General features: G+C 42.5%; 1 protein-coding gene across 2 annotated transcripts; it reads right to left on the reverse strand.

Annotated features, from left to right (window-relative positions):
* Nucleotides 1-1428: 1428 nt before the first annotated feature.
* On the reverse strand, nt 1429-23475 carry PRPS1 (phosphoribosyl pyrophosphate synthetase 1). 2 transcript variants are annotated; one of them, XM_084790414.1, is made up of 7 exons: nt 23193-23475; nt 12447-12630; nt 11388-11486; nt 9036-9160; nt 6079-6252; nt 4406-4565; nt 1429-2447 (listed from the first exon to the last, which is right to left on the reverse strand). In XM_084790414.1, exons 1-7 carry the CDS (start codon nt 23312-23314, stop codon nt 2355-2357), a joined length of 957 nt encoding a protein of 318 aa, XP_084646540.1. In that variant the 5' UTR covers nt 23315-23475; the 3' UTR covers nt 1429-2354. The 2 variants fall into 2 exon arrangements, with proteins under 2 accessions (XP_084646540.1, XP_084646541.1); XM_084790415.1 differs by lacking the exon at nt 12447-12630 and having other exon boundaries at nt 23193-23471.
* Nucleotides 23476-25343: the final 1868 nt, after the last annotated feature.

The raw sequence follows: 25343 nt of genomic DNA on the forward strand, positions 1-25343 counted from the left end.
AAACAAACAAACAACAACAAAAAAAAAAAAGAAGAAGAAAAGAAAAAAAGGGCCAATTAACCAAAGCTTCTGGAAACACTGAGATATGGACTAAAGAAAGACCCTTCTCAGGTAATGGATGCTTCACACACAGCATTGTCTCCCAGTGGTCTCTAGCCTGAAGAGTGGGCCTGGGTGAGAGCCTTTCCTAGACTTGTTAGTTTGTGTATGTGGGAATCACCTATCACTCCTATCATTGGGCTCCCTGCTGCAGACTACTTCTTTAGTAGGGAGAGGTAGGAAGGCAGACCAAAAACATAATGCTTTTCAAAAACTCAATTCTAGGCTTGTTATCATGTGCTATTAACTGACCCTAACACTTTTAGTAGGAAACACCCCTTTTCTGACATAGCTTTGCTATGTAGCCCAAGATGGCCTCAAATTCATGGCAACCCTCCTATCTTAACCTCTCAAGACTAGAGGCATGCACCCCCACCCTTGGCTCCAGCAGAAAATACTTTTCCAGATCTGGAAAGATGAACCCCGCAGCCTTATGGAAACATTGCCTTTCAAATTGTTCAATAGCATAGGGTCTGGGGATAAAGGTGAGGCCAGAGTATAAAACAGAACCTGCCATGGTCTCTCCGATAGCAGCGTGTTTCCTGTTAACTGCTCCACTGTGGGGCTGCCTCCTCCTCACGCCGTAAACCAGCTGAGAATCCACTGCCAAACCAGGTGTGGTGGCTTATGCTTGTAATGTAGCACTCAGGGGAGCGGAGGAAGATTGTCACACAAATCAAGGGAAACTCCTAGATATGGAGTTCTAGGCCAGTCTGGACTACAGACCCTGTTTCAAAAAGCCCAAGGGGTCACAAGGGGCCAGACGGATGGCTCAGCCTCAAAGCCTGATGACCTACTTAGATCTCTAGGACTCACATGGTAGAAAAATACAGTCATCAAAAACAGCGTCATGAAAAACAAACAGTAGCTGGGTGCGGTGGCGCACGCCTTTGATCACAGCACTCAGTGAGGCAGAGGCAGGTGGAGCTCTTGTGAGTTTGACGCCAGCCTGGTTTACAAAGCAAGTGCAGACAGCCAAGGCTATACAGAGAAACCTCCGTCTTGAAAAACCTAAATAAATAGTAAGGAAACAGCAAACACTGGCAAAGGAGGGAGATCATCAGATTAGGTAAAATTGGCTCAAAAGAAATAAGAATTTAGATTCCCAGCAACAAGAGGCAGAAACCCAGACGGCATACACATCATATAATTCAGGTATTCTACACAGAATTAGATTGCTTCTAACTCTCAACTAGACCTCAGAAACCTTAAAGGCTTTCCAATGTCACTTTGTTAAAGTGCCTAACATGGTTGGAAAATAAGAGAAACACTGGACAGTGAAACCCTTGAAACAAACGTCAGCAGAGACAAATGACAACAGATCCCAAATTGCATACGTAACAGACATTTTATTAAGTTTCTATAGGAGAACGAGAACATCAAACTGTTTAGCAGAAATCTGTTCAATTGAGAGAGGCCAAACGGATCCAAGGAAGATGAAAATTAAATAATTAAATAAATCAAAAGGCACTATGACACCACTTAAACCTGCCACCACACTGGTAGTAGGCTAAGGAAGATTGCGCTACAGCAACTTGTCTAATGTGAATGTTAGCAGTTACATAGCAAGAAGCAAGTCTGTCTCACAGAAGAGTATGGTACAATGGTCACTGAGTCCAAGATATTTGGCCAGGAAAGGGTCAAGATAGCTGAAGGTAGTAAAGGCAAATGGAAAGGGAACAGATGTGGAGAATCCAAGCTATAGAGTTAAATAGATGACAATGGATCAGGCTTCTTCCTCCCAAAAATTAATTACTGCATTGAGCTACCTGCCCCACCTTACCGGGGGCTCAATTACTAGAGCTCTGTTTAAGGATGTTCAGGGTTCTTGCTGTAATGTAGCATAGACCTCTGAAAATGGATCACACATGGGCGGGCTTTGTTGCTAGTTATTCTGAATGAAGAAAATCCCAAAGCATTCATTCACATGCAATGGGGTATGAGCTTTGTCAATCATATTCTAAGGACCATGTGGAATACTCTCAACAGTCTATATATCCGTCAGCAGCCGAGCTCTAGTTAAAGTTGCATGGTTCACAAAATAAACAAGAAAGCCAGGATGAAACAGTGCAAGCAGGACATCCTAGCAGTTAATAGCAATCCGACTTTCTCCAATTTAGGATAAGTTCTACTGTATCTAATGTGGGATGTAAAAAACTACACTGGAGCAAGCTGGTTCTTTTGCTCACCAAATACCAAGAAAAACAAGGGGGCGGGGTTGGTTTGCTTTTCAAAATGGTTAGGAAGTTATTCCATTATAAAGGAACATGGCTGAACAAGTAGGAGACAGATTCTCCATTGTGGGTTCTCCTGATGGCTTCTGCAAGGATCATGGATATGTCAATCACCTAGAAAGGCAAAAAATGCATCAGATTAGTATGCAGGGACAGAGTGTGCTGGCCAACTACAACCTATATGAGCAGCCTGGAAAGCAAACTTAACTACGAATTTAGAACCAGCTCCTCTTATTTTACTATAGTCATTTAGGAAAATGTTAAGATGCTAATAATGTAGGATGAGAGGGCTGGAGAGATGGTTCAGTGGTAAGGAGCACTGACTGTTCTTCCAAAGGTCCTGAGTTCAATTCCCAGCAACCACATGGTGGCTCACAATCATCTATACAGAGATCTGGTGCCCTCTTCTGGCCTGCAGGTGCACATGCAGGAGGAGCCTTGTATGCGTAATGATACATAAATCTTAAAAAAATATACAGGACAAGATCTGACTCAAGATCATGAAAACAGTGAGGCTGTACAGACCAAGTACATGCCTATAGCAGCTGATCAGTTGGTTCAGCAGTTCAGAGCACTTGATGCTCTTCTAAGGAACTAGAGTTCAGTTCCCAATACATGACAGGTGTAACTTAGATTCAGGGAATCTGATGCCCTTTTTGGACCTCTGGAGGAATATGTACATATGTGGCATGCTTGCATACACATGCACATAAAAGTTAGCCAGGCCGTGGTGGGGCACACCTTTAGGCCCAGCATTTGGGAGGCAAAGACAAGTGGATCTGTGAGTTCAAGGCCAGCCTGATCTACAGTGAGTTCTAGGACAGCCAGGGCTACACAGAGAATCCTTGCCTCGAAAAAACAAAACAAAACCAACCAACCAAAAAAAGAACATGCTTATAATCTTAGCCCTTGGGAGACTGGGGCAAGAGGATTGCAATAAGTCTTAGGGTACCTTAGTCAATAGTGCGCTCTATTTTTTTTTTCAAAAGACCAAAGCAGAAAGAGGCTGGGGAGATGGCACAGCATTTAAGAGTGCCAAGAATGCTTACTGCTCTTGCAGAAGACCTAAATTCAGTCCCCAGCACTCACATGGAAGCTCACAACTACCTTTAACTCCAGTTCCAGGGGATTCAATGCCATCTTTTTATACTTTTTTTCCTTTTTAAATATTCATTCATTCATTCATTCTATATACAGTGCTCTATCTGCATGTACCCCTGCAGGCCAGAAGAGGGTACCAGATCTCATTTTAGATGGTTATGAGGCACCATGTGGTTTCTGGGAATTGAACTCAGGACCTTTGGAAGAACAGACAGTGATCTTTAACCTCTGAGCCATCTCTCCAGCCTCCTCCTCCTCCTTTTTTTTTCAATGCCATCTTTTTTTTTGTTTTTTGTTTTTGTTTTTGTTTTTTTTTTTCGAGACAGGGTCTCTCTGTGTAGCCTTGGCTGTCCTGGACTCACTTTGTAGACCAGGCTGGCCTCAAACTCACAGTGATCCACCTGCCTCTGCCTCCTGAGTGCTGGGACTAAAGGCGTGCGCCACCACGCCTGGCTTCAATGCCATCTTTAGGCCACTGAAATTCACAAGTGCACACATACAAATACTTTTTACGTTAATTAAAAAGCTTAAAAAGCTAGATGTGGCACTTGAACCTGGCACTGAGGAGGCAAAGGCAGGTAGAATCTGAGTTCAAAGCCAGCCTGGTCTACATAGTAGGACCTAATAAGCAAGCAAAAGGCCTAGAGGAGGAAGCCAGACCTTTAGCTACTGTGGAGGCAGAATCAGAATACCTTCAAGTTTGAGGCCTGCCTGGCTTAGTCTGGGTAACTTAATGAGACCAAATCTTAAACAGTACAAACAAAGTAGAGCTCTGGGTCCAGTCCTCAGTGCCAAGGGGGAAAAAATGAACAAAAGATGGCTTCAGAAATTCAGCGGGAGAGTGCTTACCTACAAGACCAAGACTTTGGGTTCCATTTCCAGAACAAAAGAATAAAGGGAAAACCCAAAGAACTTAATCGTCAGTCTTCACACATCTGACACACCTTACCACCTGATTCATCTCATCTCACCTGTATCTTGGAGCAATGTTTCATCTTGTCCTCTTGAGGTATAGTATTGGTGACGACGACTGCTTCAAAACATGCGTTGTTGATGCGAGAAATGGCTGGGCCAGAAAAGATTCCATGAGTCAAGATAGCATAAACTCTGGTGGCTCCAGCTGAGAGAAGTCTAGAGGAAAAAGAACTAATCAATCTGACATTCACATACAGGATCTGAATTGGGATAAAAGAACAATATTAATCTGCCATAACAATATCAGAGACAAGTTTTTTCCCCCCACAATTCTAGAGTCTGACAAGGCGAAGATCAATTGTAGACAAACATCTTGTGTGCTCACAACAGGCCCTTCTGGAACACGTAAAGGAAGTGTAGCAGGCACTGCCTTCTGATAAGGTCACTGAGTCTGTCGGGAAGGTTCTGCTCTCAAGATCTCATTAGTTAAGCCTAAATAACCTCAAGAGTAACCTGCAAAACCACACCTGGGCCTAGAAGTCAGCACATGAATTTTAGGGGAGCTGGGTACACAGTTCTGGCCATATCAGCGAGCAAAGTCTGCACTAAGTCTTATCATGGTAGAACCTATAAAAAATTTCCAGGGGTAATCTGTGTTCTTTCTCCTTTCCCACTGGAAAAAAGAGAAATGCCCTTCACCATGACCTGGAAAGCTACATGATAAAGATATGGTATCACAAGACTGAAAGTCTATGACCTTGAAAATGAGTTTAATGGTGCAGGCCTTTAATCCCAGCACTTGGGAGGCAGAGGCAGGTGGATAGCTGTGAGTTCAAGGCCAGCCTGGTCTACAAAGTGAGTCCAGGACAGCCGAGGCTAACACAGAGAAACTCTGTCTTGAAAATAAGCTTAAGCAGGAACATTTGCATTTGACTGTGCTTGCTGCCCAGTCTGCTGACCTGAATTTGATTCCTGGAGCCCACAGGGTATGATGAGAGAACCATTCCAAAGTTTTCCTCTGCCTTCCACATGCTTGCCATGGCATGTGCACATATGTACACATACAAAATGAATAAATATATGTAAAGGATAAGACAACAGTATATAATATTGAAAATATAGTTAACGTCATTGAATTGGATGGTGAAAAGGGCAAACTTTACCAATGTTTTGATTATGCTTCAACTTATGATTTTTTAGACTTCATAACGGCAAAAACATATTATGTATTCAGTAGAAACCAGATGTAGAATTTTGATCTTTCCTTCCTTGGTCTAACAATGTGTGATCTAAACATTGTCTCACCACAGCTCCTTGTCAAGCATGTAATTATGAGGGAACACAACCCAGTCTATGGTAGATTGTGTTATTACGCAAGGATTTTTGGAAGGTAACATGTATATGATGGATTTGACTTTTGATAGTTTCAATTTATTAAGAATATACTGGATGTAAAAGCAGTGTGCTTATAAAAATTAAGAATCTGGGCCAGCCTGGTCTACAAAGCGAGTCTAGGACAGCCAAGGCTATGCAGAGAACCTCTGTCTTGGAAAACCATTAAATAAAAAAGGAATCTGTAATGAGGAGTACTTATTAATCAATATATATTAAGTAAAAGTTAGCATGATCAAAATATCCCAAAGCGACTTATCCCTTGTTTCAAAAAGAGTCAACAAGGCAGCAGATAGCTTTTTCCTTCTAACTACTAGCCCCACCAGGCTGTACTCACTTGTCAGCAGCGTGACAGATTGTACCACAAGTGTCGGCCATGTCATCCACGAGGATAGCCACCCGATCCTTCACGTCTCCTACCAGCACCATGCGGTCCACTTCATTGGCCTTCTTCCGCTCCTTGTGAATCAAAGCAAAGTCCACATTCAACCGATCTGCGATGGAGGTCACTCTGTAAAAGAAAAGCGGTGCAAAGTTAGGTTAAAGACATGCCTATGGCTTCTAAGGCAAAAGGAGCTTCCAAGAGTGGGAGTGTAGTTTAGGATAGACAGCTTGCTTAGGATGGATAAGGCCCAGGGTTCCATCTCTTGCACTCACTAAATAATGGGATTTTTCCCCCCCTAGGGGAGAATAGTCCTTGAAACCAAACCAGATCCTAGAGCTAGAAAAAAAGCAACCATAATTGACATCTCAAAAAACAAACTGGATTTTATGGATTAATGCCTCTGTAATACCAATAGCAGTTTAGAAATATATTACTTAAACGTCTACCATTTCTTATGGGGATGGTGTAGTCATACCCTTCACCAGTCCTGGGAAGCAGTGTGTGCTAAGGTATATTAGTTTAACTGACTAAAAGCAGAAGGCAAGAGAGATCTTATTAGCTAGTGCAGGGGGTGCATAGATTGTCCCAATTGCTGTCATGGAAGACTTGTGACTCTAGAAGTGATGACACATGAACCAGAAGGAGGAGGAGTGGAACAGAGCCCACCCTTTCATCTCTCCCCTGATGGTGGTGAAACTACCACCGATGGTAAATATCAACTGTACCTGGTCACCAAGCTTGGGATTCCTTCTACAAGTGCTAGAAAGAAAATTAAGCCAATTAACAAGACAAGCAGGGCGTGCCACTATATAGCCCAAATTATCATCAAATGAAAGATAACAAAAGCCAGAGAGCCCATCATATAGCTCACTGAGCGACACATCTGACCTTTAAATCTAAAAGTTCAAGGTTCAAATCTGTCCTTTAATGAAGGGCTTGGTGGCACACTCCTGTAATCCAAGAACTCAGGGAGGCAGAGGCAGGCTGTTCTGTGAGTTCGAGGCCTTGTGCTCTCTATTACTACTAGTTAGACACCTAACGCGTCATGAGCTAGCCAATTTACTTGGTTTTTCTTCTTTCTTGAGACAGGGTTTCTCTGTGTTAGCCTTGGCTGTCCTGGACTCACTTTGTAGACCAGGCTGGCCTTGAACTCACAGTGATCAGCTTGCCTCTGCCTCCCGAGTGCTGGGATTAAAGGCATGTGCCACTATGTCTGGCTGCCAATTTGCTTGGAATGATGACATCCAAGATAATGCATAATTAGTTACTGCAAAAGTGTTCCAAATTGTGCTTGCAGGCAAACATACTCAGTCACCAACAAAGCAGAAAAGGCTTGGAAAAGTAATCCACACACCCTTGAGTGGAGAGCTACTGGGAGAATTATAATCACACTGGAATCCTTACCTAACTCCCCAACCCTGCCAAGACAGACATGAGCACCGCTCACTCGGGAAATATCCCATCACTATAAAGTAATCAGAATGAAAAGGAATTACAAGGAACAGTGAGTCATTTGCAGAAAATAATATTCTTATGCTAAGCTTAAAAAGTAAAAGCTGGCCTGCTTGATTATTTCAAATTAACTATTTTGCAAGTCCCAAGAAAGATGTAAAGTCTCTTCTTGGTAACCTGCTGTCCTTCCTCTGAGTGCCACCAGTTCTCCCCCTCTGGGGGATGTGGTCAAATACGGGGTACCAGAGTACGTGAGAAGGTCAGACCCCACTCTCCACTCAATGTTCTGACCATTGGCTAGATCTGGGTAGGGGTTTAAAGTTTACCACCTGTATTGAAAGCACAGCAGGTTACCAAGAAGAGACTTGATACCCTATGAGCATATACAGGGGGAGGTAATCCTCCTCAGTCACAGTCATAGGGGAGGGGAATAAGGAGAAAATGGGAGGGAGGGAAGAATGGGAGGATAAAAGGGATGGGATAACCATTGAGATGTAACAAGAATAAATTAATAAAAAAAGAAAGATGTGAAGATAATGCTTAAGATGACAATGTGTAGCCGGTCGTCATGGTGAGCACATCTGTGAGCACTCAGGAGGCAGTTAGCCAGATCAATGAATTCAAGGTCAGCCTGCTCTACAAAGTGAGTCCCAGGACACTCAAAGCTACACACACACACACACACACACACACACACACACACACACACACAATGAAGTGTGACCAACTGCTGCCTGTATGGGCTGTTTTATACCGTCACTAGATAATAACTAGTGACTAAATGGAGTTCATCAAGCTATATATTTGGTTGAATAAATCAAGTTCTCAGCTTATTAATTCCACCGAAGTTACTTAAATTAAAGATATGGTTGAGAAAGATTTGAGTTGTTTGTATGACTAACAAGCAATCTACTAAGAAAATCAAAGGGTCTACACCATCTGAGCTATAAAGTATTGTAGCTGCTAATTCCTGGCAATAAGTTTGGTTTAAAATTTAAGGTCCTGGCTTTAAATTAAAATATCATACTTTATTTCACACTCTGTTTAATATTTTTTCTGCCTAATATTTTAATCCAGGGATCAAACAGTCTAACCAATAGCTTTGTAAGAGATATGTAAAGCTCACTTATCCATTAATAATTGGGTTTAAAGATAAATGCCATTCATTGCAAATGAAATCTCCTACTTTTTCTGATAACGTTATAGCAAGTATTGTTACCTCTGTAGTGCCAAGTCACTAATGTGACAGTCAATCCAATAAGACAATGACTATTTTTCTTTTTGAGACAGGGTTTCTCTGTGTAGCCCTGGCTGTCCTGGAACTCTGTAGACTAGGCTGGCCTTGAACTCAGAGATCCTCCTGCCTCTGTCTCTCAAGTGCTGAGATTAAAAGTGTGCACCACCACTGCCTGGCCACAGCACATTATTTTTAAGACCAATAGTAATTACAACCATACCTCTTGGCCCCACCAGCATCAGGTGAGACAATAGTACAGTTTCTCCATTCAGATATATTCTCCTTTATCCACTTAAGGACGGCTGGCTCTGCATATAAATTGTCCACTGGGATATCAAAAAAGCCCTGGAGAAAGAAAGAGGCTGGGTCAAATTTTCTCTTATTTTTCTTCTCTTCCTTTTATGACTGGCTAACAAAGAAAGTAGATCAAGAGAGCTGGCTCATCTGACAAAGGTACTTGCTGTCAAGCCTTGAGGAGTTTGCTCCCTGGGACTCACATGGGAGAACTGACTGCTGAGAGTTGTCTTCTCACCTCCATACACACGCTTGAGCACATGTGTGCCCAATCAACAATCAATGTAATTTTTTAAAAAGGGCCGTTGAGATGGCTCAGTAGGTAAAGGAGCCCAAGTTTGATCTTGAGGTCCCATTTGGTTACAGAACTCCTGCAAGTTATTCTTTTACCTCCACACACAACACGTCATGCATGTACACACACACACACACACACACACACACACACACACACACACACACACACACAAAACAAATGTTTAAAGGAAACAGTAACTTATATAAAAAAATACCTTACTGCAATATTCAAAGTATTGGAAAGGCATGCCCAAGGTGGTAACTATAAAAACAGCTTCCTTCCTGGCAAGATCAGCAATATTAGCCCTTAGCCAACCCACTCACACTTGACCACAGGAACAGAAATGAACTTTTGTAAATAGTCAAGTTCAAAGCCACAAAGCTGGGCATGGTGGCACACACCTCTAGTCCCAGCACTCCAGAGGCAGAGGCAGGAGGATCTCTGAGTTCGAGGCCAGCTTGGTTTACAAAGTGAGTTAGTTCCAGGACAACACGGGCTACACAGAGAAACCCCTTTAATCCCAGCACTCGGGAGGCAGAGGCAGGCGGTTCGCTGTGTGTTCGAGGCCAGCCTGGTCTACAAAGTGAGTCCAGGACAGCCCAGGCTAACACAGAGAAACCCTGTCTCGAAAAACAAAAAAACAAAACAAAACAAAACAAAAAACCAAATCAAGTGCTGCATGCCTGTAATCCCAGCACTCAGGGAGGCAGAGGCACAGGGATCTCTAAGAGTTCAAGGCCAGCCTGGTCTATAAAGTGAGTCCAGAGCAGTCAAGGCTACACAGAGAAACCCTCTCTCAAACAAACAAACAAACAAAAACAAATCAAAATAGAACAAAACTAGTCAAGTTCAGCCAAGTACTACAAACTGCCAGGCCAATGATCAGATTCACAACCTACTTGCACTGTTTATGCCACTTGGTGTTTAAGCTGTTCCAACTGGTAAAGCAGCTAAGAGATAACATGGCATATAAATTCAGTGGCAACTATTTATAATCATACAGAACAACTCAAAATCAGGAGATGTGTTTAAATTCTACTTTACACAAACTGGTTGTATTTCTCAATTAAGTTGCTTCTTTTTCATAGGATGAGTTTACTCCTCTGTCTCATGCACCTTCACTGTACTGCCAGAAGATCCAAATGGTAATAACTGGGTGGTTAAGGTTTGTTTGTTTTCTGAGATAGAGTTTCTCTTTATAGCGTTGGCTGTCCTGGACTTGCCTGTAGACCAGGCTGGCCTTGAACTCAGAGATCCTGCTGCCTCTGCCTCCTGAGTGCTGGGATTAAAGGTGTGCACTAGCACGCCCAGCTTGGGAGGAAAAAAATTTATATATATATTGGTTTTTGAGACAGGGTTTCTCTGTGTAGCCTTAGCTGTCCTGGTACTTGCTCTGTAGATCATGCTGGCTTCAAACTCACAGAAATACACCTGCCTCTGCATCCTGAGTGCTGGGACTAAAGGCAGGCATCACCACACCTGGCTTGGAATTCAGTCTTCCTGCCTGGGCATTCCAGGTGCAAAGACTATAGGTATGCACCACCATATGTAGCAGAACACTTCTTTAGATAGTATAAAATAAACGCGGCAATTGAGTTCCCTTGCCCTGGGCTTGTATGAAAAATCTTAGTGTCTGTAGCTCTAAATTTAAGACTGATTATTCTAGGGGAATAATCTTGGTAACAGTCACCACTGCTATCAGTTACACCAGTCATCAGGCAAGCATACCATAGACTTAATATTTTATATCCACAAAAATGAACATGTATTATGCTAAGTAACTGGTCCAAAGTTATAAAGTTAATGTGCTAGTCTGTTTAAGTAGAAGCATTCAAAGTAGTTCTAATCCCAAAGCCTGTCTTCCCGCAACACCAAACTGCCCTGCTAAGTTGCTTCAGCTTTTAGCCACCACTACAGAGGTGCGCTGCCATCCCTCTCCTCCCGCCTTTCTAAGTCTCAGTATTTAGCTTCCACTGGTACCTGAATCTGAGATGCATGTAGATCCATGGTGATAATATGATCCGCGCCTGCTACAGATAGCATATTTGCAACAAGCTTAGCTGAGATTGGAGCCCGGCTCTGAATAGAAGAGAGGAAAGGAAAACAAAAAATCCAAGATGAAAACAATTCATTTCTTGAGAAAAGGTTATCAAGTGCCTGTGTGTAAGACATTATATCACCATGAAATTCATGAGAAGAGATGTGGCCATTGACCTCTGGGTAGATTATAATCTAATACAAACAGTAAGTAGTACACTATAATTCCAAATGAGGACACAAATTTTAGTAAAGAAAAGTATCTTCCTACTTCTGTTTTCTTAAATTATTTTAGGGGTGTTGCTTTGTAGTCTAGACTGGCTTAGAAGTCTTGAACCTCTGCCTCAGTCACCCCCCCCCTTTCTTTAGATGGGGCTTCTTCTGTGTGGTCCTGGCTATGCTGAAATTCACTCTGTAGACCAGGGTGGCCTTGAGTTCAGAGACCTGTCTCTTCCTCTTTCGTGATAGGATTAAAGGCGTGCGACATCAGCGGCCAGCTGGTGATTAGTCTTAACAGAATTAAGCTAAATGATATTTAAATAAAATATATAATATAAATGCACTGCTTCCCTCCACCCCTACCCCCATTTCTGTGTGTAGCCTTGGCTGGCTGTCCTACACTCACTCTGTAGACCAGGCTGGCCTTGAACTCACAGCAATCTGCCTGCTTCTGCTTCTGTTGGGATAAAAGGCATGTGCCACCACACCCAGCTATAAATGCACTGCTTATAGAAATAATTATATGCCTGTTGATGAAAAGATAGGGCAACACTTAAGGAGATACCATTTTGGAAGGCAGCTATGCTCACCACTATACCAATGCTACACCTCAACAATATCAATTTTCAAAATGCTCTGTAGTCAAGGGCTTTGTAGCTTTGGACGTTTCTCTTTCCCCTACATTAAAAAGACTCTGAGCTGAAGGAATAACTCAGTGGTAGGGTACTAGCTTAGCATTAAGCTCTAGATCTCATCTGATTTTTTAAAAAATTCCATTCCTACCTTATCCTTCTTATCCTGGCGGGCATAAGGGAAGCACGGGATGACTGCAGTAACCCGGCTGGCTGACGCAATCTTGCAAGCATTAATCATGATCAAAAGCTCCATAAGATTGTCATTTATCTCACCGCACCCACTCTGAACAATGTAGACATCCTCCCCACGTACACTTTCTCCAATTTCCACACTAAAATCGAAAAAAGAGAACGAACATAAACAATAGATTTTTCTAAGCGCCACACAGTCACAGCATCAGCATTGATATATGCTATGGATGGGAAAAGCCCCATGTGGACATTGATTACGTCAGACTTGGTGAGAGTCCATAAAGGAACCTGTATACCGGAAGCAGCTTACTGCCCGGTTCATTCCAGTTCACTATACAAATATTCGGAGTTTATAAATGTGACACAGCATGAGAAAGATTGGTTGACTTTACTCTAAAGTGCTTATAGAGAAGTAATTGCACCATAGTTTCATATGGTGCCCACTAGATATAGTATCAAATCTGATTACCAATGGTTGTCTATTAGAGTCCACACATAAGGAAAGTAGGAAAATCCTAAGGAATTAATCATTACTGTTCTGTACCAATGTTGTATAGAAAAGACAGTCCCTCCCCTACTATAGTGACAGTTCACTCAGATATTAAATACTCATTATAAAACTAAGTTCCTCTACTAGGAATATATAATGGTGAATGAAACAGATGTGGGCCCTGACCTCATTCTGGGCTAACTACTCTGACTTAAGCAGGAAGTCTTGCTAATTACTCTGACCTAAGCAGAAACTCCAGAAAAGTGCTCTGGAGGGATGAGTCAGTCTTTACAAGCATGGACTGGCTGTGTGTAGCAGTTCATACCTTTAACCCCGCACTCAGGAGGCAAGAGCAGGCGGATCTCTATGAGTTTGAGGCTAACCAGGTCCATAGAGTAAGTTCCTGGATAGTCATGGCTATGTAGAGAAACCCTGTCTCCCCCTGCCCCCCCAAAAAAAAATCCAAACCAAAACTACAAAATTGGGTGAATGTTGGTGGTATATATCTGTAGTACAGGTATAAGACGGGGTAGCTACAAAAAAAGAGACCCTGGGGCTGGAGAAGATAGCTCAGGGGTTAAGAGCACTGGCTGTTCTTTCAGAGGATCCAGGTTCAATTCCAGCATCCACGTGGCAGCTCACAACTCTCTGTAACTCCAGTTCCAGGGGATCTACGGCATTAGGCATGAATGTGTTGCACATACATGTGCATGCAGGCAAAATACCCATACACATAAGCCATCTGAAAATAACTTAAGAGCAAAATGAAGAAAAACCTACAAAATTTTTTTTAAAAAGCTAGTTTATGAGAGAAAAATCAATACCATTGATAAACCTCTAAGATAACCAACAACGGTTTTGTAGGTAGGAAGGCGGAAAGACTTCGGGGAGGTGAAAATATGATCAAAATATAGTGTATGTAAAAATTCAGCCAGCATTTTAACGTAACTAATGCTAATTTTAGTCTTTTCCAGAATCGGATGAGAAGGAAACAGGTTCCAACTCAATTTTATTCCGATACTAAAACCAGATGAAGGCACTATTAAAAGAAAACCACTGGAAGAGGACCAGGAGGAAAATCATCTCAGAGCAAACAGAAAATACCCTTTTGGTAATTAATAGGGGTGTTTTATTTATCTCAACTTTAAAAAAAGATTTATTTTCAGTGTTCTGCCTGCCAGAAGAGGGCACCAGATCACATTACAGATGGCTGTGAACCACCATGTGGTTGCTGGGAATTGAACTCAGGACCTCTGGAAGAGCAGTCAGTGCTCTTAACCACTGAGCCATCTCTCCAGTCCCTTATCTCAACTTTCATCAGTGTATACTGATTGTTACATTATACCATAGCGTTTCAAGAAAGCTATAGTTTGCAGAAAAATGAAACAAACTATAGTCAGAAAGCTATAAAACACTGAGTAAGAGATATCCTGCATATTTTTCTCATTTTTTTTAACAAGTGCCCATAAATCTACAATCAACTGAAAATTCATTTTCATGATACTAGGAATAAAACTCATTTTTTTAAAGTGTTAGAACAACTTTATTCAGAGACTTGGGGGGAACGGTAGGATGAGCCCACGTCGTCTGCTCTCCTTCGCCGGGCAGATCTTAGAGATCTCCCCGTCGCCAAGAGCAAAACTCATTATTTTGTACATGCTAGGCAAGCGCTCTACCACTGAGATATACTCTGCTCGAAAAATTCAAATTTATTTATTTATTTATTTATTTATTTATTTATTTATTTGCTTATAGACAAGAAAGGACTCAAGTAATTCAGGATGACCTACAATTTACTACAGAGCCAAGGATGATTTCAAACTTCTGGGGTTTTTGTTTGTTTGTTTAAGACAGGGTTTCTCTCTGCGCAGCCTTGGCTGTCCTGGACTCACTTTGTAGACCAGGCTGGCCTTGAACTCTCAGAGATCCGCATGCCTCTGCCTCCCTGAGTGCTGGGATTACAGGCGTGCACCGCCACACTCGGCACAAAATGTTTTGTTTAAATAACGTCAGTGCTTTGTTTTTCAGTGTGCCCCTTTGTAGCATGGGGATATTAATGGGCTATTGTCAGTATTATACCAGTGAAACCAGCACTCGGGTGGCAGAGGCAGGTAGAGTGCGTGAGTTGCAGGCCCTATCTCAAACATCTGATTCTCCTGCCACCACCTCCAAAGGCACCATCATGCCTGGTTCAAAAATCCAATTTTTATGGACCATGCATATAATCAAGACAAATTAGACTAAACAGTGAGCTCCAGGCCAGCCCGGGCCACAGTTTGTGACCCTGCCTCAAAATAACTAACTAAACAAATAAATAGAAAAGAATATAAATCTGCATTATTATACCTGTGTATACGTAAGTAAGCATCTCTCAGCTACTGTACTGAGAGCTGTATCTACTGTATCTCTCAGCTGAAGATAGAGTAACAGAAATACCAAAAAAAAAAAAAAAAAAAAAAAAGACACTTCTATGGTCAGTCAAAAGAATCTACTTTAATTGTGTGTTCTCTGAAAAACTATGTAACGCTGTGAGGGAACTTGGGAGAGTTTCAATTTCTGTTGTTAGCCTGAGAAATTGCTCACCTCTGAGCCAGACTTGGTGGTATACACTTATAATTCTACCCCTTAGGAAGTTAATGAACAGTAGTGAAAGCCAAGGCTACATACCTTGTCTCAAAAAAGGTATAATAGTTCATCTCAAAATATTTTCTCCTCAGCTCATCATGTACCAGTTACATCCTCTTTCTTTATATTCCTTGGCTATATCCTTTCACTTCCTAGTCTCTATAGCTCTTCCTGATATCTGGAATGCTTTTTTTTTTCTATAAATACCTTACCCACTTTTTAAAGTCTCCAATTACAATAGCTTTTCTGATAGTTTTATTAAATTGTGTTTAGAGACAGTAAGAATAAAAGAGCAAAGCTAAGCTTAAGTGGTGGTATCCCAGTATTCAGGAAGTCTTGGGTTAGATCCCATGCAGGTGTGGGGACAGCCTTGAATTCCAGGTTGAGATAAGAAATCAGGTTCTATAGGGAATTTGAGGACAGCCTGAATTCTGTCTCAAAAACAAAACAACACACTGTTTGTGTGTGTGTGTGTGGTTAAGAGCACTTGTTGCTCCTGCAGAGGATCCAGGTTCTGTTCCCTGCTCCCACACGGTGGCTCGCAACCACTCCTATTACCCGTTTTAGGGAGTCAATGTCCTAGTCTGGCCTCCATATGCTTGGCATAACATGTGGTGCACAGGCAGACATGCAGGCAAAACCTCACATGTGGAAAATAAAACTGAAGGAAAAAAAAGAAAACAACATAAAAATATCAACTAATTCTATTCAATAGATCTTATTTGCATTCTAGTTCAAACATACTTATATTAAGTATATTTAGCTGGGTAGGACAATACATCAGTAAACCAAAAACCCATGAAGCTGCAGCAGGAGGATTGAGTTAGAGGCTAATCTAGGCTACAAATTAAAGACCCCATCTCAAACAGAAAGCAACAGTTTTAAAAAGCCCAACGAAACTGTGGTCCAGTAAGATGGGTCAGCAGGTAAAGACAATCTCTGAAGAATCTGGCAACCTGAGCTCAATCCCCGGAACCAACCTGGTATAAGAGCCAATTCCATTGCGTTTCCAATCAATCAATCAATAGAAAGAAATGTAGTAAAGAAGTCCTAGGTGCCGGCAATAAAGAATTGATAGTAGTCCAGGTGATAAAGGTACCTGCCACAAGCCTGACCACTTAAATTCCATTCCTGGAACCCACACGATGAAGAGGAGAGAATCAACTTCCAAAAGTTGTCTTCTGAATCCACACTTGCATTGTGGTGCATGACGTTTATACTTGCAAACAATAAATATGTTAATATTTTAAATTTGAAAACACATAGAGAACTGAACACTGACTAGTTCTTCAATATTAAGGAATTAGGGTTAATTTTTATGTGTGTATAGGATGTGTGTGTGTGTGTGTGTGTGTGTGTAGGTGTGTAGGTGTGAGTGCACGCCTTCAGGTCAGAGGACAATCTTTTTGTTGTTCAACTGCTTTGTACATGAGGCTAGCTACAAGCTTCCAGGCATTCTTCTGTCTTTATCTCCCATCTTTCCAGAGGAGCACTTGTGGGTGCACCCAGCTTTAAGTGGGCTCTGGGGATTCAAACTCAAGCTATGTATATTTGGAAGGTTCTATCACAAAAAGTTAAATAGGAGCTGGAGAGGTGGCTCAGTGGTTCTTAGCAAGGACCTGAATCAATCACCTGTATATAAGCCCAGTGTCAGGAAATCAGATACCAATATACACAAGTGGCATACATTTGTGTGCGTACATGCGCGCACGCACACACACACACCCCACTTGGTTGGTTCACAACTATTAGCTTATTAATAACTGCACCAGAAAGTATCCTTTAAAGTTCACATAGGTCAGGGAGGTCTAAGAAGGCCTTTCTACAAGAACTACTTGCATATTTTCCAAATAAGGCCTAGAAAAGCATGGCACAATACAGGAATCACTGGCTTCATATTTATGGTCGTTGGGCACTTGAAATGTGGTTAATACAGCATTTAAGGAGCTGAGGCAAAAAGATCAATTCAAGAGCAGCCTGGGCTACACAGCATGTATGAGGCTAGTTTAGACTAAGTGAGACCTTGTCCGAAAACAAAACAAAGCAACTCCAACCAAACATGGTTGATGTGACTATGGAACTGAATTGATATGTGCTTTACTTGGAAAATACACTGCTTGTTTTAAAGAGACTATAAATAAATTTGATAGCATCTCCATCATTTTCATAATGATAACATTCTGAAATTACAGTAAAAGGCCAATGAGAATAAGTATTAAGATTAAAAGAGCCTAGTGTGGTAGTCTGAAGAAAGGATCTTGGATGGGGTGGGGGTGGGGGGGGTGGGGGTGGGGGTGGAGGTTAACCTGTTCTGAAGCAGGCAAATTTGTCTCAAAAATAAAAAATGCTAGCCAGGCATGGTGACACATTTACACTCTGAGGTATGATGGCTTGAGTCTGAGACTTGACTCCGGCTTGCTGCAGTGACTTTTTAAAGGGAATTCCTGAGATCTTTTTCTTTTCTTTTCTTTTCTTTTTTTTAGAAACAGTGTCTCACTAAGTATTCCTAGCTGGCCTGGAACTCTCTATCTAAACCAGGTTGACCATGAATGAACCCTAAGATCAGCCTGCTTTATCTGGCTGGGATTACAGGTGTGATATTTACTCTCACTTTCCTTGAGAAATTCCCTGATTTAAAAAAAGCAGCCAGGCGTGGTGGCGCACACTTTTAATCCCAGCGCAGAGGCAGGTGGATTGCTGTGAGTTTGAGGCCAGCCTGGTCTACAAAGCCAGTCCAGGATAGCCAAAGCTACAGAGAAACCTTGTCTCAAAAAACAAAACAAAACAAAACAAAAAGCACTTGTTCTGTGGCTCATGGAGTCTAGACCAAGTGTTTCCTACAAGTGAGCAACTTCAAAGATGGCTAAACTTGTCTTTACTCATCTTGCATATTTCACCTCCTTGAATCAGATCTCCATTCTCCTGGCAGTGGGGGAGAGTAGAAGTTGGGTATAATGATTTCCAATAAGGTCAGCTTTGCCCTCTATATGTGGTATCAGAGGTCTATCTAAGGCTGTAGATAAAGGACAGAGCATCATGTGCTCCACAGAGTCACTTACTAGTGTCAGACTGTTTGATTAGGAGGTACAGAACAAATAGAACATCTAACCAAGGGCCAATATCCAAAATATATAAAGAACTCAAGAAATTAAAAACACCAAACCAAATAATCCAATTAAAAAAATGGGGGTAGAGCTGAACAGAGAATTCTCAATGGAGGAATATCGAAAGGCTAAGGAACACCTAAAGAAATGCTCCATGTTCTTAGTCATCAGGGAAATGCAAATCAAAATGACTCTGGGATTCCATCTATCAGAATGGCTAAGATCAAAATCTCAAATGACAGCACATGCTGTCGAGGATGTGGAGAAAGGGGAACACCTCTCCATTGCTGGTGGGTGTGTGAACTTGTATAACCACTTTGGAAATCAATCTGGGGCTTTCTCAGAAAATTGAGAATAGCGCTACTTCAGGACCCAGCTTACGCCACTCCTTGGCACATACCCGGAAGATGCTTCAGCATACAGATAAAGTAACTCAAAGCTTTAGCAATTATTTTTTGCAAAGTTCTTGGCAAAACTATTATTCCTTTGTTCTATAAGACTTATATGTATTTTAACAAACCCCTTGCTTTAAGAATATAGTTTTGCCTGTGTTGGTGCACGCCTCTAATCCCAGCACTGAGGGAGGCAGAGGTAGGAGGATCTCTTGAGTTCAAGGCTAGCCTGGTCTACAAAGAAAGTCCAGGGCAGGCAAGGCTACACACAGAGAAACCCTGTCTTGACAATAACTACAACAAAACCCAAAAAGAAAAAGAAAAAAGAATATACTTCAAAGCTGGGCATGGTGGCACACACCTTTAATCCTAGCACAAAGGCAGAGGAAGGCTGATCGCTGTGAGTTCGGTGTCTAGGACAGCCAAGGCTACACAGAGAAAACCTGTGTTGGAAAAAAAAGTGTGTGTGTGTGTGTGTATTTATGTACACACATATATATCAAATCCCTTTTATTGAGGTAGAGGTTGAGTTGAGGAGGAACAAGGTTTCACTGTAGCCTGGGGCTGGCCTGGACCTACCTCTGTAGATCAGGCTGATCCTGCTTGCCTCTACTTCCAAGGGCTGGGAATAAAAGTGTGTGTCACCATGCCTGGCTTCAAAATCCTTGCGAATGAGGTATTAATTATGAAACCTCATTATCTATATTTTTCCACAGGAGAGAAAACATTTTCTTTGTCAAAACAAAGTCCATCATTTTTTACAATACATGCCAACCAAAAGGAAAAGGGCAAAAATTTCCAAAGAACAGTCATTCTCCTTGCCAGACTAAACATCTAATAAGAGCATATGATAAACCTATTAGCAACATTAGAAATCATCCCTTAAATTTTATGTGTTCTAGGGCTGGCATGTAAGGTCTGAGGAAGTACAGTCAGGTCTTGAGTTCCAAGGCCAGCCTGGCCTATACAGCTAAATTCTAAGCCAGCCAGATGTACTCTCCACCACAGAAAAAACAAAACAACAAAAAACAAACAAAACTCAAAACACTTAGGAATTCATCACCCAATTGCCACTACCATTTAAAACCCAACAATCCAGCCATTTTTCTTTTTTTAAAAAATTTATTTATTATGCAGTGTTCTGCCTGCATATGTGCCTGTATGCCAGAAGAGGGCACCAGACCTCATCATAGATGGTTGTGAGCCACCACGTGGTTGCTGGGAATTGAATTCAGGGCTGGAGAGATGGCTCAGAGGTTGAGAGCACTGGCTGCTCTTCCAAAGGTCCTGAGTTCAATTCCCAGCAACCACATGGTGGCTCACAACCAACTATAGTGAGATCTGATGCCCTCTTCTGGTCTGCAGATGTACATGCAGGCGGAACACTGTATACATAATAAATAAATCTTTAAAAAAAAAAAGAATTCAGGACATTTGGAAGAGCAGACAGTGATCTTAACCTCTGAGCCATCACTCCAACCCCAATCCAGCCATTTTTCAAAGCCAAACTTAGAGCTAAAACTTATATTCAGCCGGGTAGTTAAGAACACAGGTTGGGAGACAGAGGCAGGGGGATTGCTGTGAGTTGGAGGCCAGCCCGGTCTACAAAGAGAGTCCAGGACAGCCAAGACTACCCAGAGAAACCAAAACCAAAAAATCAAACCAACCAAACAACCAACCAAAACCAAACAACAACAACAACAAAAAAAAACAAAACAAAAAAACCACCACAGGTTACTCTAGCAGAGGACCTGGGTTCTGACTCCTAGCTGTCACATGTTGGCTCAAAATCATCTGTGTCTCAGGTCCCAGGGGACCTAACACCTTCTTCTGACCTCCGCAGGCACTAGTCTCACACACACACAGCAACAACAACAAAACTAAAAAACCTTATTATCCAAGTTGGGCTTAATCGAAACCAGTCAGTAAAAAACTAACTAAATTCTGTTCTCTTCTTCCATGACCATCATCACAAATATAACCCCAGGTTCTGGTGTGTTGCCCTGTGCAGAGAACAGAAGGACAAAATATTCTTCATTTTCCCCCCTGAAAACATAGGAGAAAGATTTAATAACCAAAGGGGTCAAAGAAAACCTCTAAATGAAAAAGAAAACAAACAAAACAAAAAAACCCAAACCAAACAAAAAAGCTAAACTCACATACTTATCTCCTAGCTAAGCTGTTGTTCTCAAAGTCTAGGGCTGTTTGGCTTTCTTTATGGAGGCCCAGGAGTAATAATGGTCAGAGATTAAAAACAGCAGCTTGCACACCTCTTTTGACTAAGGCATTGCCTGGTTACAGATGCTATCAGTGTTTGCACTATCATTTGCATCACAATTAACAGCATTCTAATCCAGGAAGGGGCCATTCATTACAGATGAACTTTAACTAGCTAGCTCTAATATATATATATATATGGAAGCCACTTTAAAGTAAAAATACAGAACATTTAGAAATGTCAGAAAAAAATAAATCTCATGTAATTTAATGGATCATTAGCTTAAAAAAAAAAGACCCCTACCAGATGACTGTAAGATTGTAGGCTGTATGTAGCGCACACCTAATTAATCCCAGCACTCGGGAGACAGAAGCTGTGAGTTGGAGGCCAGCCTGGTCTACAAAGTGAGTCCAGGACAGCCAAGGCTACACTGAGAAACCCGGTCTCGAAAAACAAACAAACAACAACAAAAAAAAAGATTGTAGGCTGTGGAGGTAGTAATGGCCCTTGTCTGCAAGAAGGCAGAAAGAAAAGCAAGAGGCTGAAGGAGCTTCCCCCTAAAGAAAAGCCTAAAAAATATTTAAATAAACCAATGAAAAAGGATTATGGCCAGTGTTCTGATCTCATCTACTACGGGAAAATAAAATACAGTGTATAAGATCTAGAAGATTCCATACATAGCTGGAAGGGGCGCTGAAGGAAGCAGCTAATCAAGTTATCTCTTACATGGTCCAATACTGCATGTGGAGGATGAAAGTGGGCCTAGGGAGTTTTGTTCGTAATTAAATTATCTGAGATGGTCTTACTATGTGATCCCGACTAATTTAGAATTAGCTCTGTAGACCAGACTTGCCTCAAACTTGTACTTTGCTATCTTCCTGCTTCTGCCAGCGGTGTGATTACAGGTGTTGTGACACCACACCAGTGCTGGAGTTTCAAGGCAAAGCATCCCCCCCCAAAAAAATCCTATTTCAATTCGCTGTTTGGATTACCTCGTTCCCTGCATTGTTATTTTGTCAAATTATTAATATTCACGTGTAAGTCGTTCCCTAAATATCTTAGGCACATAACACTGGGAAGCGGCCGCTATGGGGGACAGAAGCGCCGGTGGGTGTATTATCTGTAATCATAGCGGCGTTAGGAAATGTCAAAAAATTCCAACTCGACAACTATGGTTTCCTTTCGGGATGACTTACGCTGAGATGCTAAAGATCCGGGATGCTGAGCTAAAGCAACCACTTGATTTAACTTAAGGGTGAGTCGATTCCTCAACAAACAGGATAGGAAAAGCCGACGCGTGCCAATCTAAGGGAAGTGGTAATATTTTCGCGCCCTCAGAACATGTTTCCCTTGAGACCAAATTAAAACGATACCATTTCGGATCAAAAAGCTTTTCGACTTCAGGAGAAAAAAACAGGCGGAGGCTCAGAACGCAGTATGCTCTCTGATATACACCAGGCAACGCACTGAAAGCGAGCCGAATCCAGCCTAGTGTGACTCCACATTGAAGCGACAAGCCACGTGTCCCCAAGGCCGAAGCTAAGCGTTGGTACGCCCTCCCAGAGGCTCCAGGAGGCCATTACCCCCCCCCCCACACACACACACCTTAGGTCTTCCATCCCCAGCCTTCAAACATAGCGGCTACGCCTCGCCCTCCCCCCTCCATCTTGGCTCCACCTGAACGCGCTGCGATGATGAACCCGACCCTCGGGCTACGTAAAATAACGGAACAGCCGTAGGGGTAAGGTAACCTCAGCTGTCCTTTTCTGTCCTCCCTCCCTCAGTACCCCAGATCTCCCATGGCCGCTCCATCCCCCAAGGTGCCATTGCCTGGGCAGGTGAGGCACACTCGCGATGCCAATTTCATCCTTACCAGGTCTCCTGGTTGCTGAATTTCTTAGTCACCACCTTGCCTAGCTCCAGGCCCAGGCGGTCAGCAATTTTCTGGGATAAATCCTGGTGGGAGCTCCCACTGAAAATTTTGATATTCGGCATCTTTGGCAACTACCCAAACGCGCTCTTCGATTAGTGGTCACCGCCGCCGCGGAGACTGGAACTGAAGTAAGCCGGGAGCCTGAACGCCTAAAGCACCGCGATACTATTCCGCCATCTTACATTCCCGCCCAGCGTGCTCTAAATTACCCAGAGGGGGCGGGATCACAAAGGATGTTCTCCACCCATCCTTTCCGGATTGGCTGACCCAGAATGGGGGCGGGGTCTTCCGGTAAGGTTGCCGCCCAACCACTGTTTCACACTGGTAATTGGCAGAAAGGCGTGAAAGTGGCAAGACTAAGAAGTAGCCCCGCCTTCTTTGTAGCACCGCGGTAGGGGATCGCTGGAAAGCAAAGAGAAAATTCTCTGGGTGTGAAAAGATGTGGGTGGAGGGATTCTACCGATGCATAGGGCTAGGTCTTCCACCTAAGTGGGAAATCATCCCTATTTCTCTTTTGTTTCAGGTCAAGAAACCAAGTCTGGTGTGCATTTTTTTAAAGTATATCTGTCCTAGCAGGATGGTAATCACGTGAGTGTGCAGGTTTCTATTCCGAATTTTTATCTTGCTTAAGAACGTAGTTAAATTGAAGCATTTTTACATTACAAAGACAGCCATAAGGCAGGCGCATTCCCATTCCGAATGGCTTGTTTACCGACTTTAATTACCAAGAGTAGTTTGTACCTGGAAGGCAAGTCCCAGGGGAAAGTGACTGAAGGCCAGTCATCCTGGGACAATGCCAGAGAAAGTTTCTTTCTTTCTTTCTTTTCTTTCTTTTTCTTTCTTTTTTTTTTTTTTTTTTTTTTTTTTTTTGGTCTTTTGAGACAGGGTTTCTCTGTGTAGCCTTGGCTGTCCTGGACTCTCTTTGTAGACCAGGCTGGCCTCGAACTCACAGCGATCCGCCTGCCTCTGCCTCCCGAGTGCTGGGATTAAAGGCGTGCACCACCACGCCCGGCTGAAAGTTTCATTTTGTTTCTAACACTGGAACCTACTTTATTCAGTCAGGGAAGGAGTGTGGCTTTCTTCAAATATCTGTGTGGCAAAAATCTGATTACCTAATGTTTGGAAGAAGAAAAATTAAAGTATTATCCATGAAGAACCCACAAGATAATGTTGCTAATGTAGCCTTTTACATTGTTTTATTACTATTGTGATGATAGCTTGCTGGCTGGGCCAGTGCAAACTTTTATTTTTAGACTCCATTTTCATTAACAGTATTCCAGCCATGAATTAGATGTAAGAGAAAAGTCACCCAATTTAGAATAAAAAAATTTAGTGGTGGTGGCATACACCCTTTAATCCTAGCACTCTGGAGGGTAGGTAGACAGGCAAGCAGATCTATGTCAGTTCTAAGCCAGTCTGGTCTACAAAGTGAGTTCAGGGAAACCAGAGATATATAGTGAGATTTTGTCTCAAAACAGCAACAATAAACAAAAACAAAATAATAAATACTAGGTATGGTGGTACATGTTTATAATCTGAACACTGAGGAGACTGAGGCAGGAGAATCATGAGTCCCAAGCCAGCCTGGTACACACAATGAGACGAAAAGTGGTGCACACTTTTAATCCCAGCACTCTGGAGGCAGAGGCAAGCTATGGCCTGGTCTACAGAGTGAGTCCAAGACAGCCAGGGCTGCACAGGGAAACCCTGTCTCCAGAGTGCTAAGATTAAAGGCATGCACCATCACTACCCTAACACAGTGGAATTACCAGCACTGGTGAACTGGGCAGATCTCTGTGAGTTCAAAGCCAGCCTGGTTTAGTGAGTTCCAGGACAGCTAGAGCTTCATAGAGAGCCCTCTCCTCTCCTATCTCTCTCTCTCTCTCTCTCTCTCTCTCTCTCTCTCTCTCTCTCTCTCTCTCTCTCTCTCTCTCTCTCTCTCTCTCTCTCTCTCTCTTCTCTCTCTCTCTCTCTTCTCTCTCTCTCTCTCTTCTCTCTCTCTCTCTCTCTCTCTTCTCTCTCTCTCTCTCTCTCTCTCTCTCTCTCCCCCTCCCTCTCTCCCTCTCCCTTCCTCTTCCTCTCTCCTCCCTA

The sequence above is a fragment of the Acomys minous genome, assembly GCF_964271855.1.
Source record: "Acomys minous genome assembly, chromosome: 7".
Taxonomy (NCBI): Eukaryota; Metazoa; Chordata; class Mammalia; order Rodentia; family Muridae; genus Acomys; species Acomys minous.

Bases quoted from the DNA above. Each gene is read 5' to 3' on its own strand.
- PRPS1 (XM_084790414.1), bottom strand. From the start codon at position 23,314: ATGCCGAATATCAAAATTTTCAGTGGGAGCTCCCACCAGGATTTATCC. The intron at 11,487-12,446 runs GTAGGAATGGAA...TCTTCTATTCAG, and splicing joins GCCAGGATAAGAAGGATAAG to AGCCGGGCTCCAATCTCAGC. The intron at 6,253-9,035 runs GTATGGTTGTAA...TTTCTTTTACAG, and splicing joins GATGCTGGTGGGGCCAAGAG to AGTGACCTCCATCGCAGATC.